Source organism: Accipiter gentilis, chromosome 14 (genome assembly GCF_929443795.1).
Source record: "Accipiter gentilis chromosome 14, bAccGen1.1, whole genome shotgun sequence".
Taxonomy (NCBI): Eukaryota; Metazoa; Chordata; class Aves; order Accipitriformes; family Accipitridae; genus Astur; species Astur gentilis.
Window position 1 is genome coordinate 12,741,396 of NC_064893.1, and position 17,950 is coordinate 12,759,345.

Sequence of the window (17,950 nt, forward strand, 5' to 3'; positions counted from 1 at the left end):
TGGTATCAGGGAAATCCAGTTTGGAGGGTTGAGACACTTAATTGCAAAAGAGTAATACTTTTAAGTAGCCATTTTTGTGTTAAGATCAAGCATATTAAAGGGTACACTTAGAAAATGTATTAAAGGAGAGATCTCTGAAGTATGACAATAGTTGTAAATGCATCTGCACTCCGTATGCACCAAACCCAAAATTGCTTTCTAATGGAAGCTCTTACAATACATTTTTAAAACATTAGTAATATTAAAATTCCATGTTCTTTGCAGAGCAATTACACATTGTAAGTGCTTTGACTTTTTTTTTAAGCAAAGTGTTTAAATCTAAAACCTAGTTGAGGCACAGAAAGAGTAAAAAAGAAACAAAATAAGGGGAAGAAGTGGGGAAAAAGAGCAAGGCTAAATGTCAAAAAAACCTTACACCTTCAAAGCCAGGACACAGAGTGAAACTGTCAGTCAGCCTGAGGAAAGTCATAGGAAATAATATCTGACTCACTATTTCTTTCCTTCTCTCTAAAATGTTATTGAATGGCAGTAAAGCAGAAAAGAATGACTGTTCAAAAAATAATGGGGAAATATGTCTTGATAAATTGTTCTCCCTTCACCAAAAAATGCTGAGGCTATTCATACAGCTGTCAGAGCCCCCATGTGCTATTTGCATATGTTTTCTAAGGTGGATTAGGTACTAAGCAACACTTCATTGTGCATGTTTTACATTAGGTCTCTGTTACTTTGTACTCTGGTCATAGGCAGTGCTGGGTGTTCTGTAGCTCAGGACATGTTTAAAGCTTGATCATGTTTTTATTTGGGGGGATTTTGTTTATTTTCTGTTGTCTTTACTACAGTGATTGAAATGGGATTGCAGAGGTGTAGTTACAAATGTTAGGCAAGCTGCCCTGGTAGTGTGGCAGAGCCTGATAGGCACTAATTCTGCCCTGGTTCTGCTCTGCAGGAAGTACTATGTTGTCTGAAGTGGTCTATGATTCACCGTAATAAATTTGAAACATTTTTGTCTTGCATGTAGTATGTATGAAATCAGTCTGAAGTTATTAGTTGCTCAAAATGTTCTACATTGGCTAAACGATGGCAAAATGTTTGTGACCATTTTAAATGTGAAAATTATTCTACATATGTGATGGTCACCCAGAAGCATTGTCAAACACCCTTCTTGAGCATAAGAATATTAAAACTTGCAGGATTTTCAGAGATGGCTCACAGCTGCCTTTGGGAGTGTATACAGTGATGCAATATTAGCATTGTAGCCTTTCTGGATCATTTTTAATATCGTCACCAAAATTAAATGTTCTGCCCTCAGCCTTCACTTCTGATAAATCCATAATTAATGGTACATAGCAGACAAACAGAAACTGAAGCACAGAAAGATGTTAGCCTCCCCTTAGGCAAAGACAGATCATAGAATGTGCTGTTCTCTGCAGCAGAGTCCAGTTTTGTCAATTAGTTTTAGACTTTATTGCATTCAGCTGCACAGGAATTAGAACTTAGCAAAGGAATTCTGTTACTTCATTCTTGCAAACTTCACAAAAGGGGCTGTTAGAAACCCATTACACGGTTATCTTCATGGTTCTGATAGTTATTTTCATGCACCTGTTGATTGTTTAGAAAGCCCTGTTCCACTGAAAAGCACAGATTGTATATTGCAAAAAAACCTTTCTTCTCTGTTTTTCTGAAGCTTAGTAGATATATAGAGATGTATTAAGCTATAGTTCAATACTGAGTGAGGAGTTAATAATTTAATAAATTGTAATCAGATTGCATTCCTACAATTTAGGACATCATACAAAGGGTTGGTTAGTTTAGATTTCCAATAATAGGGTGGGCTTTCCAGGATTGACTAAGCATATAGAGTGGTAAGTGAAATAGATGTCCCTGTGGGCATCAAAGATGTACCTGTTCAGTCTCTAACACACCCATGAAGAGAAAATCTAGTTCATCAACTACCACTTTATTTTCGCTGACACCTTACAACAGGTTTTAATATCCATTATTAGGAGGGAGGACAAGATGCGTTTCAAAGAAATGTCCTCTGTATATCTACATACCTATTTAAATAATTGTTGGGAGACTTAGAAGATGTAACTATTGCATTTTTAGCTTCTCTTAATGCATTTTCCATTCAGTGGAATGCGCATCTGTTGGAGTGTATTTCTTTCCCCACCATTTACGAAAAGGTGGCTGCATTGGCATATCGGCTGTGTTGATACAGATCTGTAGGGATCGTTAACTTCCTTGGCGGGGCTCCAAGTAATTGGAGCCACAGTCTAATCGCTCCTGTTAGGTGTTCATTGCTACTTCTGTTGGGGAAAGATGATTATACTGCAGGCATTTCAATACATTAACTTTTTTTTCTTTTACTTTTTTTTTTTTTTACTTTTTTTTTTAAAAAGTTTTTATTAAGTGTCCAGTAAAATATAAATTTTTCTCTGAGTTTTTGGAACTGGATTTCTGCTTCTTTATGATTAACTTTAATCAGGCATTAGCCTGATGGATCTTGTGAGTCCCAGAGAAACTGTAGGAATGTCAGTGTATGGGCAATAAATCACGAGCCAACTGCTTCCAGTCATATTCTTCCTGCCAACCAACTGCTGAAACATCAATCTTATTTTTAAAAGTGCAGCTTGCAGAGAAATAATTGTGTTCACGTGAGCACGTACCATTATCATAAAAACCACCTAAATACTTTGTAAGTCACTTGCATTTCTGTATACTGCAAAAGTAGCAAATAAATATTCCTGAGCCAAGAAACTATATCCAAACCAAAAATATGTCCAGAGTTGATCAGCGCTCTACTGTTCCTGAAAAATTGACCATCTGGAGCAAGTAGTGGGTCGATCTTGAGAGTCCAGTTGATAAGAAAGGAAAAATTTACCTCAGGCTTGGAAGGTGGGATGAGCAGAGATGTTCAAAGTCATCAGATACTGAATGCTGACCCAAAGAAAATACAGCAAAACATGTTGCATCGCTCACTAATGCTCAGAATATTGGAAAGCTAATGATACCTCCATGCTCTCCCTCCGCAAACCCTCTAAGCTATTAGGCATTTGTGGTGATTTTTCTCTTTTTTTTTTTTTTTTACCACTCTTTGAACTGCTGTATCTCTCAGAATACTTTAAAAATATATTAATGGAAAGTGATGAGAATATGAAGGTTATTATCGTGCCAGCTGTGAAGCAGCAAGAAGATTATAGAAGAATCTAGAAGAAGTAACCATCGTTACATACTGGAAGAAAAAAGGTTGAATTGTGTAATGGGGGCAAAAATCTCATTTAGTCAAAATTCCTTTCAGAAGTCTTTAACAAGACATCTCTAAATGTGAATCTGAAAAAGTCAGATAGTTCTTTTTTTTTTTTTCATTTGCTACAGTACTGAATTCATTATGTGGTGATTTCTTATTCCAAATTTAGACACCATGAACACAGCTAATCAGAGCTACAAAGACAAGATTAATTGGTGTTAATTTCCAAACATTAGTGTTGGAATTTACTTGGCTTAATATGTCTAGATTTAAAATGATAGGACATAAGTTGTAGTGATGGAAAAAAATTAAAATAGATCATTCTTACACAGGATAAATGGGGGAAAAATTGGTTAAGTAATAATTTCTGGGATTTTTTTTTTTTTAATATTCAGAAAATTGCTGAAATGGTTTTGTGTCTTATGTTCTTTCAATATCACCAACTTGATCTACTGACATAGGAGAGTGGATCTCGGATCTTTTAAGGCAGACATTTCAAAGCTATCATCTTGGCCAATGTAGGGTGATAGCTGCAGAGGTTTTTCTAGTGCTTCTGCCTACCATTTGATGAGTACATCTGAATTCATTGCAGTCCTTTAGCTTTTAGCATTCAGGAGCTGGTAAAGATCAATCCGTGATTCTGCCATAAAAAACAGCTGAAAGGGGGAAGAGAAAAAACAATTGAATGTCAGAGCTGCAATCTTTTTTTATGCTAGCAGCATTTCTTCAGAATAGCACAAAATGGGGAGAGAGAAGTCTAAACTCAGGCTTGATGCTACTTACATGCTTACAAATGATGGGAGGTTTATGAAATCTCATCACCACTCCTGCATTTTCAGGTAACTTTCCAACCTGTTGAATTTGATAGGTGGGTGATGGAAAAGAGGAGAAAGTAAAGCAAGAACTCTCAAAGAAGCAACATGAAGCGCATGTAGAAGGGAAATGCAGGGAAGGGCCTGGTAACTGCTGTAGAAGGAAAATTAAACTCCAGCGGTTGCATTTTCATTTGCGAGGAAGATGCCAAATACTGCTTGCAGCTTGATGAGGATGACCTCCAGGAATATCCCTGCAATTTGTAGAAACTCTGAAATGGTCCAATAAATAAAACTGTCCCTGCAGGAATAATCTTTCCAGGTTTCCAACCTCAGTCTACGGGACGGGGGGGAGGAATATAGCAACTAATACAACTTTGAAATGTATTTATAGAAATCAAAAACAACTTCTGAAATCTCTATTACTTTCTTGATTAGATACAGAAGAAGCAGGTTTAAGGTCCTGGTGATGGCAAATCGTGCACAGCTCATAAAAAGGACTGTCTCTGTAGTAGCTGCCGTATGAATATGAAGTTTGGAGAAGATGGATAAAAATGTGTTTTACACAACAATCCACAGTAATATGTGGAAAGACCCTCTGTTAAGTAACAGGATACTGGTGTTATTTCTTCAGGGGAAAACTGTTTTGCTCTAATTATGAGGAAATAAATGAATTTCAATATGGGTTTGGCTGAAAACAAATCTGAGGCTCCAAGCAGTCTACTGCAGGGTCCTCCTCTAGTATCCCAAATATGAAGGGATGTAATTTGCCCTCTAAGAAAGAAGTTTGCTAAAACTTAAGTCTAAGTTCTGTCTTTTCTTTTAGTCTCCACCTGCAGGAGGGCACTAAGGAAGTTAGTAATTAATGTAAGATGCATAGATAGTGCACAGAAGTAAAGTAAAAGAAGTTGCAATTAAAACATACTTTACTTTTGGGAGGAAGCATTCATACAGACATTTGCTTCCACTCCTCCCTTGTATTTGTCTTAACATCCTACTTTAAGGAAGCCATTCATCTGAGCCTTACGCTCACAGAGATTCTTGTCATTTTTACGTGAAGCAAACTGAAATCTAATCAAGTAAAATCTCTTAAGTTTGGAAATTATATTTGGGTTTTAAAATAATATGTCCCCCCCTCCATCCAGGCACAAATGTGGTTTAGCACATTTGATTTATCTTGACTGATCAATTTTAATAGGCTAGGTGCTGAAAAAACAAAGTGGCAAAAGTCTTAGGTAGTGTCTTAGGTAGCTTTAAGTTAATACATGTATGGTACAGCTACCTTCTTACTTGACTGACAACAGTTGCTGGGTTTTAGGGTTTGTTTTTTTCCTTACAGAAAACGTTTGGTGGGGTTTTGTGTTGTGGTTTGTTGTTTTTTTTCTTTTTTGTTTACCTACCCCGTGTTTAGTTTTTATACTTTATGAACCAATACTCTGGCATTATAAATACATGCTGATGTGTGTTCTGTTCGATAAAGCTATTTACTGGCTGGGAGGAAGCAGATGTTGCGGGAGGAAAGCAGTCTTTTGAATTGTAAAAATGTCACTGGATACTGAGCTCAGTAGGGAGTGAAAATCCCACTCCTACCAGCTGAGCGTGGACTAGTGCTTGCCTTTACAGGCTGTGAAGGCTGTCCTCGCGTATGTGCTGTGTCTGATGGGGATTGGGGTCCCTTGTAACCCCCCTCCGCTACGGTTGTCTCTCTATTAGGCTCAGAGTCTTCCAGCAGCGCTGGCTCCTCAGGATCACTGTCACGAATACATCAGCCTCTCCAAAGTGCATCTCTTGTCCCCGGGGTGACAGCCAGCTCTTCAGGCAGCGTCTCCTACCCTGAGAACGGGATGAGTGGCCAGGTGGCCCCCAGCAACACCAGCTATATCATTCTTCCACTTGAAGCTGCAGGGATACCACCTGGCAGTATCCTTCTCAACCCGCACACAGGTCGGTACAATGCTTTCCCACCTGGTACTGCCCTTCAGTGTTTCCCATGTCACCTGGGGAATCAGCAAATTTCTTGTTTCTAGAGATGTTTTCCTTGAGGCATTTTATGAGGAAGCAAGTAGCAAATATACATAGAAATGACATGTGGCAGGTTGTTTTTTCAAATCTGCAGGCAAAGCTGGATTGGCTTTCTGAGGCTGTCGTGGTATAGCCGGTGGGAAGTGATACAGATCACACTCCCACAGTCCCAGACAGGATATTCATCTTGTAAAGTCCTGGCACTCCTTGGCTATGATGAATCCTCTGAGATCCCATTAGCTTCAGTAAGGACAGATACTCTTCCATATCAAGCATGCCAAGATAACAGTGCAACCAAAATACGATGTCAAAGTCTTAGATATTGTGCTTAACAGCAGAATTTCAAAAGGCTTAAAGGCTGCATTTGAATTAGCACTTCAGAGTTAATTTTGTTATGTGAGCTGTGTGATTAGCAATTTTATTTAAATTGGAAGTTTTGTGATAAGAGCAAGTTGTAATCTCTTCAATTCCTGGTAGTTAGCAGCACTGCAGTGCACAAATGAGGCGCTTGCAGTCACCCAAGCACTGTGGACACTTCAGAAACCACTCAGCTTGAACTTCTGTGTTTGCTGAAAGTTTAAGGCAATTTCTTACCTCCTTGGTCCAGACAAAGTCCAGATCATGTTACACTATTACTCCCCACAGTACTGTACTGACAGCATTAAAAACGTTCAGGGAAGTTGAGCCTGTGATGCTTCTTCAGTGATTTGGACTATTTCAATGATCGTGACTAGCTGTGCTGTCAACCTTTGCTGAGTTATGCTGGGTTTAAAATAACAAAACCTACAGTGAAACGTATTTTCCATTATACTGGGAGCTGAGAGTTGAACTCAAAAATATTTTTTCAGAATCCTTAATAGAACATTCAGGAGCTTTTTATTTGTGGATTTTTGTTTCTAACCGGTATTTTATGTATATTACACCCCCGTGTTCCAATATTTTGGTGCAAATCTGTAAAGCTTATTTGTGAGTCCACAGCTAAAAGTACTTTTTTTTTTTTTTTTCTGGTCAGAATTCAGTCAAGAAAACCTGAAAGTTGCAGCATGTAAGAAAATACAGCCTTGACAGACTATTAAACCAAGCTTTCCACAGATATTTGGAGATAGTAGTACCTGGGGCTGATCATTATATATCAGCGTATATGAAGTTAGGGAGGAGTTCTTGTTTGTTTAGATTCAAATGTGCTAAGTTCTTTCCAGAGAGGTGACTTAGTAGCTTGCAAAAACTTATACTTTTCTAAACTCTTTACTATTTATGTGTACTTTTTTCAAGTGATTACATTATTGACATGAGAGCCTAATACCGTCAGTGTAAATGGGGATTTTGGACATTTCTTAAAAACTCAGTTAAGGGAGAGGACAGAATGCAAGGTGGGCATAGGACAAAACCCATCATTACTAATTTACTTATTTCTGTCATTCTGGTAGTTGACAGTTCATCTGTAACACTGGAATTTCTTGGTCAATACTGAAGAAGGCATTTTGTGTGCTCTGTGGTCTGCTTCCATACAGAACTCAGCAGGTGTAGGCAGAAGTCATCCATAATTCAGGTGATAGGACTGAGAGAAACAAATGAAAGGAATCACTGCTGCTTTGAGCCCACCAGCAGCTGAGAGGTTATGCTTGTTCCTGGCCGTGGCAAAGATGGAGGCTGGAGCTCACCACACTTGCAAGCCAGAAGAGCTGTTTAAGAGGAACATCTCCTACATCTGTTTTGTCAGTTTAGCAATTTGCAGCAGCTAGCTCATATTTTTCCCTGTACCTAGGGAGTCTTTTTCTGCTATAGGTATAATGCCTTTCAATACTGTCACTAGACCAGAGTGCCTCGTCTTCCCTCCTACCGTGCCTCATTGTCTGCAGAGACATCACTGAGAGCTCCATGTGTGTTAGTATGTTTAACATTCAGGGAGCAAGTGGTTTTGTGTATATATAATTTTGTGTTTCTTTCAAACCTTGTGTATTGTTTCTGTAGCTCCCTTGTAAATACATACATAGTAAAGAAAATGGAGGGAGCAGATTCTTTTAGCAGCTAAAATTCTTGTCTCAGATGTATAGCTTCACGCTGCTACCTGTGCTGGAAGTCAGGCTATACTGCAGTGTCTACCGTTTTTTTAACATGCAACAAAAGGCATGCTGCAAATTTGCCACTCTTTGGGCTCAGAATATCTGCATCTTATTAGAGTAACATTACAAAAGAAGCTCCATAGGGAGGAGGCTTAGATTGCTGGATGCTGTGATCGACTATCAAAGTGATGGATGCTGTCAGAAACAGAGATGAAGAGAAGACAGTTTAAAGAAGAGGAGAAAGGAGCTTTGTTTCCTGTAATGAATAGATTTTCTTTCCCTATGTAACACCATTCTTTAGCTCTTCTCCTCTTGCAGAGTGGCTACTTCCAATCTTTTTCTCTCTTTTGATCATAGTGCCATGTCCTTTAAAGATCTTTGCTTCCTTTTGCACTACATAGTCACTGACTGTGCAAGCCTCTAATGGCATCCACAGATGCTGTCAGTATCTCCCTGCTCTGATTATACCTTTCAGCTCCTTCTCAGGTGTTGGCAATCCACACTTTCTCTTCCATATCTGCAGTTTCCATTGTTTCCTCTCCTCTGCTTTACCCTTCTCCTTCCCCAGATAGAGAAGCTTCTTGCTTGCTTTGGGAAAACACCATTTATGTGGCTATGCTGTTTTACTCTCCATTTCACCCACTTCACCAGTCTGTTTTACCCTTTAAAGCATTTCTCTTGACATGTTCTCTGGCTTAACCCCCTTTGACAATTTAAAAGCATTTACATTTCAATCTTACTCCTTTAAATGACATTGCAATCTTTGCCCTTCTATCAGGGCCACAGTTCGTAGCTTACAAATGTCTTCCCTGTTACCATCTGATCTCTCCTTTTCATTTCTTATTTCAAGATTTCTTCAAGAAAGGTCTTGGGTTTTTTTCATCTTCAAAAGCATTGCTGGACCTTTTCTCTTTCAGTTCTCTTATCCTTCCCTGAGCCATAGGAAGTGCTCTTTACGGCTTCCCTTGAGTGTCTGGTGCAGGCTTCAGGACCCTGTTACCCTGTTCACCCAGTCTGACTTCCCCAGTCTCCTAAAGTGCTACTGGAGCCCGAGACTCCCAAATCTAGGGCATCCATGCCATTGTCACCCAGTGTGTTCACAGCAAGAAGCAGGAAATCAGCTAGTGGACGGAACTGCCCCGCGCTTCTCTTCCACTCACTCTAATCATGACCTTTCTCACTGTGAGTGTGAGACATGCCCAGTATAATATGGCAACTTCATCCAGAAAGTCTTGATGCTTTAGAAAGAGAAGGCAAGGTTTCTTTAGCCAGTGGTCCTCATACATTTCTGACCATGATTAATAAGAGGGAGGAACTGAAAGGCTGAGGAGTAGATGGAACAGGTTGAGATGCTTGTGGTATACAAATCAGAAGTTCATTATTTCACTGTTGCTCTCAGTCACTGAATTCCTCCAGATCTCCCACTGTATCTCAGATATTCATACTTTAGTTACCTACTTTAAATGTTATCACTTCATTGCTAAAATTCCTTTTTTCTCATGGAAACATCTGTAGTTGCTTTGATTTATGAATTTATGATGGAAGTGAAGAGAGAACTGAGGTCATGAAAAACATTTTCCCTACAAAGAAATACCACTTTTTTGTTTGTAAGACAATTACTTGGGTAAACTTTAAAAAAACAAACAAACAAAAAACCAAACAAACCCAGCCAAACAAAAAAAAACCAACAACATTGCTTTTGCAAGGTTACTTCCCCCAGCTAAAATATCTGTAGCAAAAATAGTTCAGCAACTTAGTAGAACTTTGGACAGAATTTGTCCTGTATTTAAGAGATCTTCAAAGACATCTTAAGTGTTTCTTCCTTGATAATTTCCAGTGCTGCCTCCTCTAATTACATGGGGCACAGCTCTCAAAAGTACAGCACTATGTTACAAGAATGTGTAAATAAATCAGTAACAAGAGTGGGTTTGGTTTTTTTCCTTTCCATACAAACTACAGTGTGTCAGGAGTAGTTGTGTATGCTTGACCGCTATTGCGTGGCAATAAAATATATGTGAATATTCTCTACCTCCAGTGTTTGCTCCAGTGTTCAATTCTAGTAGTAACTGATTCATCATTGAATGACTTCAAGTAACCACAGCATCTGAATCATCTTAGAGCTATGGTAACCTTCCACCCATTCCTTGGAAAGTCATACTGCCAAAACAAGTATCTCCTATCTGCCTTGCCTGAAAAAAAACCCAAAACAACAAAACAAAAACCAAAAAAACCCATAGCTGATGCCTTAGTGAGGCATTGAGAGTGCTGAGCACTTTACAGTTGTAGCAGGTCAGCTAAAGACTGATCAGTTAAAGCAAGGTTGTATGATTTCATACAGAAAACAGTACGTTCTTCAAAGCGTTCAGCAAAGGCAGGGTGTTTTCTTTCAGGTCAACCATTTGTAAATCCTGATGGGACACCGGCAATATACAATCCTCCCAGTGGCCAGCAGACGATGAGGAGCCAGATGGTGGGACAGTCTCAGCAGCAGCCTTCATCCCAGCAGCCTCAGCAGGTTCAACAGCCACAGCAGCAAATGGCAAGTCACCTTGTTACGCAGGTAGGTGTGGTGGCCATTGGAAAAAGAGAAGAAGCTCTCAGGGATACGAAGGATGACCTAAAGGGTAGGAGGGAAGGATGCAGCTAGGCAAAATATCAGGATGTTTTTCTTTTCTTTTGAAAGAAATGGGGCCCATGATCTGTATTTTCAATGTGGATGAAACAGATGGAGAGGGAAGATTCCTTTTTCACGTCCATCTAAAGGATGGTTTCATTTTTAAAAGGACTGTTAAGTGAGTTGGTGTATGTCTACATAAATTTATTTTGCAAAAATTGCCCCTAAGTGAAAGCTGAAGCATTCATTCGCAAACTAATGCAGTCTGTAATTCTTCCCAAAGAGACAGGGACCTTTCCCTGTCCGTTTCAACAGCAGTGGGATTGAGTCAAAGAATCAAGTACAACACAGAGCTCTACAAACTCTTCCATGTCTGGCTATATCAGACCTGAGCTGTGGGTAGCCCGTTCTCTGAGCACCCTTGCCCCAGACCGTGGGTCTTCTGCCCATGTCCCATGTTCTGGCCATGACCCTGCTCTGAGCTAGAAGCTCTGGAGCTATAGCAGAAGGGAAGAGCAGCGTAGTTTGGGCACGGTGCCACGGTATGTCAGCTCTCTGGCCGCTGGGCCAGCCATGGTGCGTGGCCAGCCATGACTGAGCATGGGCAGCAGGGTTTGGGTCTGGTTCAGACTTAATTCTGTGGATTATGTGCCTGCTTTCCCAGAGCAGGCTGAGGGAAGAATTCAAGCAAGAATCCTACATCCTGCTTACTCGCAGAGCAGCCAAGGTCTACTGTGGTTCTTGTGTGGCTTTATAATTTGGCACAGTTTCATCCCAGGTCACCCAGAAATACAGTGTTTAAATTCAGTGAAGTTGGTTTGATTTTACTGGGTTTGGACTTATGTGTTTGTGGCTCTTATTTCTTGATTTGGTCTTAGCAGTTTTAGAGGATGGAGGTAGTACCAAACCTGTGTAAGTCTCAAGTTAAATGAGAGATTAAAACAAAAGGAATAGTAAAGCTATTCTAAAGTAATAGTGCTGTAGAAAATTGTTCTTTCACTTAGATAAACATCTCCTCCAAGCTGACAGGCCTGTTGATAATTCACAGCCTGTTCTTTGTCAATTTTTTTTTTAGCTATTGTGTTCTGCCAAAGCAGCTTTGCAGTCATTATTCCTTTGCCTATGACACGCTCGGAGTTAAATCAGTCATTATCAGCAAAATTCAAATATGTACTCATACTGTGCTGTTCTTCCATTTTATCTAAGTAAATTAAATGTAGAATCATAATTTGTCTTTGCCTCACATCAGTAATAAGAAGGTGTAGCTGTGGCTTTATTTAATCTAACAGCCATCAAACATATGAAACTAGGCAGAAAAATCTGTAATAAAGAATTGTTTGGTTTAAGGCTAAAATGAAGACTAAGATCAGTACCTGACCTCTTGTACTTGGGCTGGTGATGAGTCACCTGCATTTTCAGAGCTCTGTTTGAGACCTTTGTTCTCAGCAACAGAGATGGTGGTGGTTGTTGTTGTTATCTCTCGCTAAGTAGGTTGTATTTATTGTCTTTCACTGTGTTTATTTTGCAGCCTGTTCAGGCAATGCAGCCATCTTCTCAGTCAGTCCAATATCCAGCAGTTTCTTACCCTCCCCAGCATCTCCTGCCAGTCTCTCCAACGCAGCAGTTTTCTGTGGTACTAAAGATTTTTATTTTTTTTTTTTCTTTCTTTGAAGTTGAAGTTGGGGGTGTGAGCATGAGTATGCCCGAGAGCCTCTGGGGAGCACTGCGAGGGGTGTCCCATGTAAAAGCCCCTTCTAAATCCCCATTTGCCTTAACGCTTTTGGTACTGACAAGCATTTTGTAAGAGCATTCCCACTGATTCTGGTTATCTAACCTGAAGGATGATGTTAGGAGCAGGGCTCTCTACCTGGTTAGCAGAGCCTCCAGAAAAATGTTTTGTTGTGCCTGTGATAGGACCTTTTGTCTCCCTACTTTATGTCGAGGGAGCTTAAATTGCTAACTTAGGCATTTGAGATTTGGGTTGTCCCCCTTTTATGTCCACAAAGACTGAGGAAAAGACCTCTAGAAATCATTATTTTTTATTTTATATTATTTGATCAGTATAATAAATCCACTGCCTGGATTTATTCCCTGATGATACCAGAGCACTTGGAAAACAGAGTAGCAGTTAACCAGCTGCAGAAGGTGTGGTACGCTATGCATCATTGCAGAGCATCGATGGACATCTATAATAAAAATAAATAGAGTGCTCTTCCAGAGTCTTGAGTCTGGCTTGGTGCTTCCAGGGCTAAGATTATGTTGTTGTAAAATGAAGCTGACATTTTAAGAGGCACTACAAGATTTTTTTCTGTTATTTTTCTCTCTTGCTCTGGTAATCTTGTTTATGACTGATTTTTTTTTTCCCAAGGTAGAGATGTCACATAGTTATAGTAAGAGATGGGAACAAAGCTGAACAGGTCCTTGCAGCTAAAATAATGTTATTAATGCCTGGTAGATAAGCAGTACCATTTAAAGGACAATTAAAAATGTTCTATGCTGAACAGAAGTTGCATATCTCTGTGCTAATTCCCTTGAAAAGTGTCTTGCAGGCATGTCAGGTTGTTCTACTGATAGTCATAGGGAGGCTGATGTTTTTAGTGGCTAATTTAATAGTGAAACTTCACCTAAATTAATGTCTTCAATGTACATTACATTATACGCACAATGTGTGACTTATAGGGTTTTGAAGCTCTTGGTCTCTGTTGTGCAAATCCAGAGACATTCCAGGCTCAGTGAAGTTTCTCGTAGAATCTCTTTGCAGTCATTTGCCATCCAGGTAATGAATATCCTAGCTTTTTAAAGAAACAACTTCAGACAGACGACTTATGTGCCTGAATGTGGATGTGGGATGATGATAAAGTTAATAGCATTACTTTCTTACACCACCCGAAGATCTTTCAGGAGTGTTTAAAATGTTGGCCCATGGTATCTGCTCTCAGAGTGGGAGGGTGAGTCTCTGTGCAGTCTCTGGCAGTGCTTTTTATAAACAAACTTTCTTTTTTTTTTTTCTATTTTGAAGTTTCCTGCCAGTAAATACATTGTGCAGGATGGTTTTGGAGAATGAACACCACAGGGATACAAGCAAAATCGAAGAGGCTTCTTTTAAAAAATAGCATGGATGTTCTAAGTGAAAAGCATTTTTATAGTGCTTATTCCCTACCCGTGAGGGGGTATAAGGAAGGGACCGTAATCTGCATATTAGCACATGACGGAGTTTTATGATGGATTTATTGCCGTATGGAGTATGTTTTCATGTTGAGTATTTAAAAGTTTTATGATACGGGCACAAATGAAGATGCATAGAACCACATTTGTAAATCTTCAACCATAACAGAATAAACTTGAGAGCATTGATTAGTATGGATCTTTCTGCAAGACTGAACAGATACTGTCTAGAATCTTTGTATCCTTACCAGCATGTAATGAGACTTAGGTTCATTGACTTTATTGGGTACATTCTTCCTACCATAGGTTTATTTTTTTCCCCTCCAGTCAAATAAAGTACTTGTTTCTTTCCAACACTGGATAAAAGGCCTTGAAATAGCAACTGAAGGCTTAGCTTTTTTTGCCTTCTCTACAACCTCGGATTTTCAAAACAGTCCAAAAAGGAAAAGTTCTGCACCTGAATCCTACTGAATTCCTCTTGGGATCATTTTGAAACACAGGTGAAATTACCAGTTTGTGTTTGGCCGAGGAATTCTGCTGGGGGGGGAAGAGGTACTCATAACGTTATTTTCATGCCCTTTATATTTAAAATGTCTTATTTTGAACACTGTAAAGTTCACTTGTCATTTTGGAATAAAGAGGGGGGAGGCAGGGTAAAAGCCAAAATAATTGGCTTTTCTGCCAAGCGACGCCATTCACCTTGCAGTCTGGAAGTCTTTGTCAAAGCATTTATAGTGATTTTCATTTTAATTGCCTCAGTTTTTGTAGATATCCGTGCAAAGTTTGGCACATATTTGAGCTGAATGATTCCTTTCCCCCTCATGCTCCATTTGAACCGGTTTTGTTTTGCTAATTTGCATGTCTATATCATTTTCTACTGCCTTTTGCCCTGCAGCGAGATGACATCACTACACAGTTTAACCAGATGAGCTTAAGTCGTCAATCATCAGGAGACAACCCCGAATCACCTTCTGGTCCTGTCTACCCATCGCCTATCTTGCAGCAGCCTGCCCAGCAGACAAATTACATTATGGCTTCCCCAACTCAGCAGCTTCCCCCAGGAGGCTTTACAGGTTCAGGTCCACCAGTATCCCAGCAAGTGCTGCAGCCACCACCACCACCGCCCCAGGGCTTTGTGCAGCAACCACCGCCACCTGCTCAGGTAGGCAAAACCTTTGCTACTGGTTTGGCATGGTGCTCATTATGACATCAGAAAGACAATATAAACAAATGATCCAGATTCTAGATATTTTTTTTTTTTTTTCCCCCTGCCCTAGTAAAAGCTTAGCAGATTTTTAGGCAGCAGGATACTTGCAAGGCCTGGGCTTCAGCAATTCCTTCCCTATCCTCAAACCATTTTCTGAACATATGTTCATACTCTAGGACACATCTGCACATGACTATGAAGGAGGAGGGTGACTAAATATCCGTAGTCTTTTTTCGCCATATATATACCAAAAGAGCAACATGCACATCAGCCCAGGTAGTCGTTAATCATATTTAATTGACTCGAACATGTGAGAAGTCACAGATCAGTAATTTTAACTGTCTTCCTGAAGACTGATTATGTTTTACTGTTCACTACCAAACATCTCTACTTGTCTCCTGGGTACCTTTACAGAATATTGAAAGTGATTACTGTCAAGAAGTAAAATGCACAGATGACTTTCTGGCCCATTTTCAAGGCATACACTTTAAAAAGCCAAATTTTGTTATCCAATTATAGATAACTTCATTTAAACTCTACTTTAAAATGGTATTAATAGTATTTCTCCTGTTTCCATTTTATCCTTTGGAAGAAAATGCATACAAAATAACATAAAAAAACTTCACTGTTTCTTTTATCATAAAAGTAGTATAAACCTTACTGGTTTTTTTTGTTTGCCACTTCTTACTGAAAATTTCCAGTTGTGTTTGTTAATGGAGTTCTTTATTGCCACAGTAATGAAGAATTTATACTGTTATAATGTTTTAAGTGGGGCAGAGATCTAGTTAATTAGATCACTAATTAACAATAAAAGAAATCCAAAGACTACTGGATGCTCACATCCCATAGAGGACTGTGACATCCATAGTTTCTGTAGTGAGAAACTATGCAGCCATTTTTTCTGAGAGAAAAGGCTTGCAAAAAATAATTTTTAAGGAGCTGGAGTTCAATATAATGTGATTTTTTTTTTTTTGTAAATTGAAAATATTCCTAGAAAAAGATTTCACTGTTTGCCAAACGTAGCTTTTAAAAAAAAAGGGGGGGGCAGGGGGAGGAAAAAAAAGGACCTGAAGAGCAGAATGAGCAGAATCCCCTGATGAATCTGTCTCCCCATCTAGATTGTCTCCTAAGCAAGTAAGTAGAGGCTGTCCAGGCTTCTCTCCTCATGTACAACGCCCCGGTGCCCTCAATGTTTTCAAGCATCATTTAATCAAACCTCACGACACTTCCAGTGAACCAGATAAATGCGAGCACCTCCATTTTACAAGCTGTCACCGAAGCGATGCGTTTCCCAGCCCTGCCGTCCGGGGTTTGCTGAGGAAGCTAAGGGGGCTGCAGCACCGTGCTGCCTGCCATGGTGGGGGGACCCCACGGGGCCTCTTCTCCCCCACATCGGGTGAGCCCAGTATTGCAGCCCACCCTGGGCTCTCTGCTAGACCCCTGCCTCCGTTGACTTTGTAGAGGCTGGTTCTGTGGGTTTGCCCGCAGCTCTGGCGAACGAACGTGTGGCTGAGCCTTCATCGCCTGGGGCGGGGGCATTGGATTTCACCCTTCTGTGTGGCAGCAGGGTGCAGGGTTTTCATTCCGTCTGGCATACAGTGTTACCTTGTGAAGCTGTTTTCCCTCGTTGATGCTTGCTCTGGTGCTACTGGAGAGGCAGATTAACTTCTTCAGAGGGCAAGTGATGTGGAGGTGCCTTTTCATATATAGGTTGCTATAGGACCAGTACCATACTGGTGTGTCTAATGGCCACCACGTCTCTGTCCGTACCCCAAATACGGGATGTACAGGCGCTTTCCTTCTATGTTGTAACAAAGTGGAAAGTTGCCGAGGGCAGAACAGTATCTTTTGGGTTTGCAGCAACTTCAGTTATTTCACTGGGGAATGGTTTGTCCTCAGGGGGTGTAGAAAGGTGAGAAATTCAGCGCTGTCAGCTTCCTCTGCATCTGCTGCACCATGCACACCATTCGTCTCCAGCTTGTCGCTATTCCAAAAAAATCCGTGTCAGATACCTGTGTGGAAGAGGGTGTGGGGGGATCAGTCCCTGCTGCTCACGTCCCCATACCGTGAAAGCACAGTGGCCTTGGTCTGCAGGGAGGGAAGAGGAGGCAGCAGCTCTCTGCATCCACATATGCAGATGGGAACTTATGATTGACTTTTCAAGTTTGAATTCATTCTCTTCAGCCCCAGAACGTGGTACAGCGGTTTGGATACTACTTGGAGCACATGTATGGCAAATAGGGGATCCCTCTTATAAAAAGATGAGCGAAGCCTTGGGAAATAGTAGTTCCACTGTAGTTCCTAACAGGTCAGCTTTATGCACAGGTCAGCTAGACCCCGACTCCCTGTTCTGCCCATGGAAAAACTTCACTGTGGCTCTCGGCAATCTGAATCACCTCTTACTCTTTTGGGCTTAGATGCAATAGTAATGCTGCTCTCAGATGCCAAAGCAGGTGGTCTGAGACAGGCTTAAAAAAAAAAAAAAAAAAAAAAAGGCAGTAAAGACAGTACTGCATGCGAAACATTATGTGATGCATTAATCAACACAATCAATGTAAAAGCACTTTTATATCTTAAATGTTGCTATTGAATTTCTACCAGTAAAAAAGAGGCTTGACTCTAATGGCTAATTAGTTCCTGTAAATGCACTGCTGATATGTTCCTTCTTGACTTTCTCTATATTCTTCTATTTTCAATTTTCTTCTCTTTCCAATGGTTCTTCTATAGCACTTATGGGCCCAGGCACTTCAACAAGGGTCCACGTTCAGTTTTTGCAACACTCTCTCAATGGTGCTTGTCATTGCTCTGCCTCTGCAAATG

At 40.2% G+C, this 17,950-nt stretch overlaps 1 protein-coding gene across 12 annotated transcripts in view; it reads left to right on the forward strand.

Annotated features, from left to right (window-relative positions):
• Nucleotides 1–17,950, forward strand: part of ARPP21 (cAMP regulated phosphoprotein 21) — a 146,198-nt gene that overhangs the window by 84,559 nt on the left and 43,689 nt on the right. For 10 of the 12 annotated variants that reach the window (XR_007508127.1, XM_049817070.1, XM_049817072.1 and 7 more), the window contains 4 exons: nt 5,773–6,003; nt 10,535–10,704; nt 12,287–12,391; nt 14,819–15,085. Coding sequence is in view for 11 of the 12 variants with exons in the window: in XM_049817070.1 (XP_049673027.1) it covers nt 5,773–6,003; nt 10,535–10,704; nt 12,287–12,391; nt 14,819–15,085 (773 nt within the window). In the remaining variant the exon portion in view is untranslated. The remainder of the gene's footprint in view (nt 1–5,772; nt 6,004–10,534; nt 10,705–12,286; nt 12,392–14,818; nt 15,086–17,950) is intronic. The other 2 variants (XM_049817076.1, XM_049817077.1) reach the window with 1 other exon arrangement.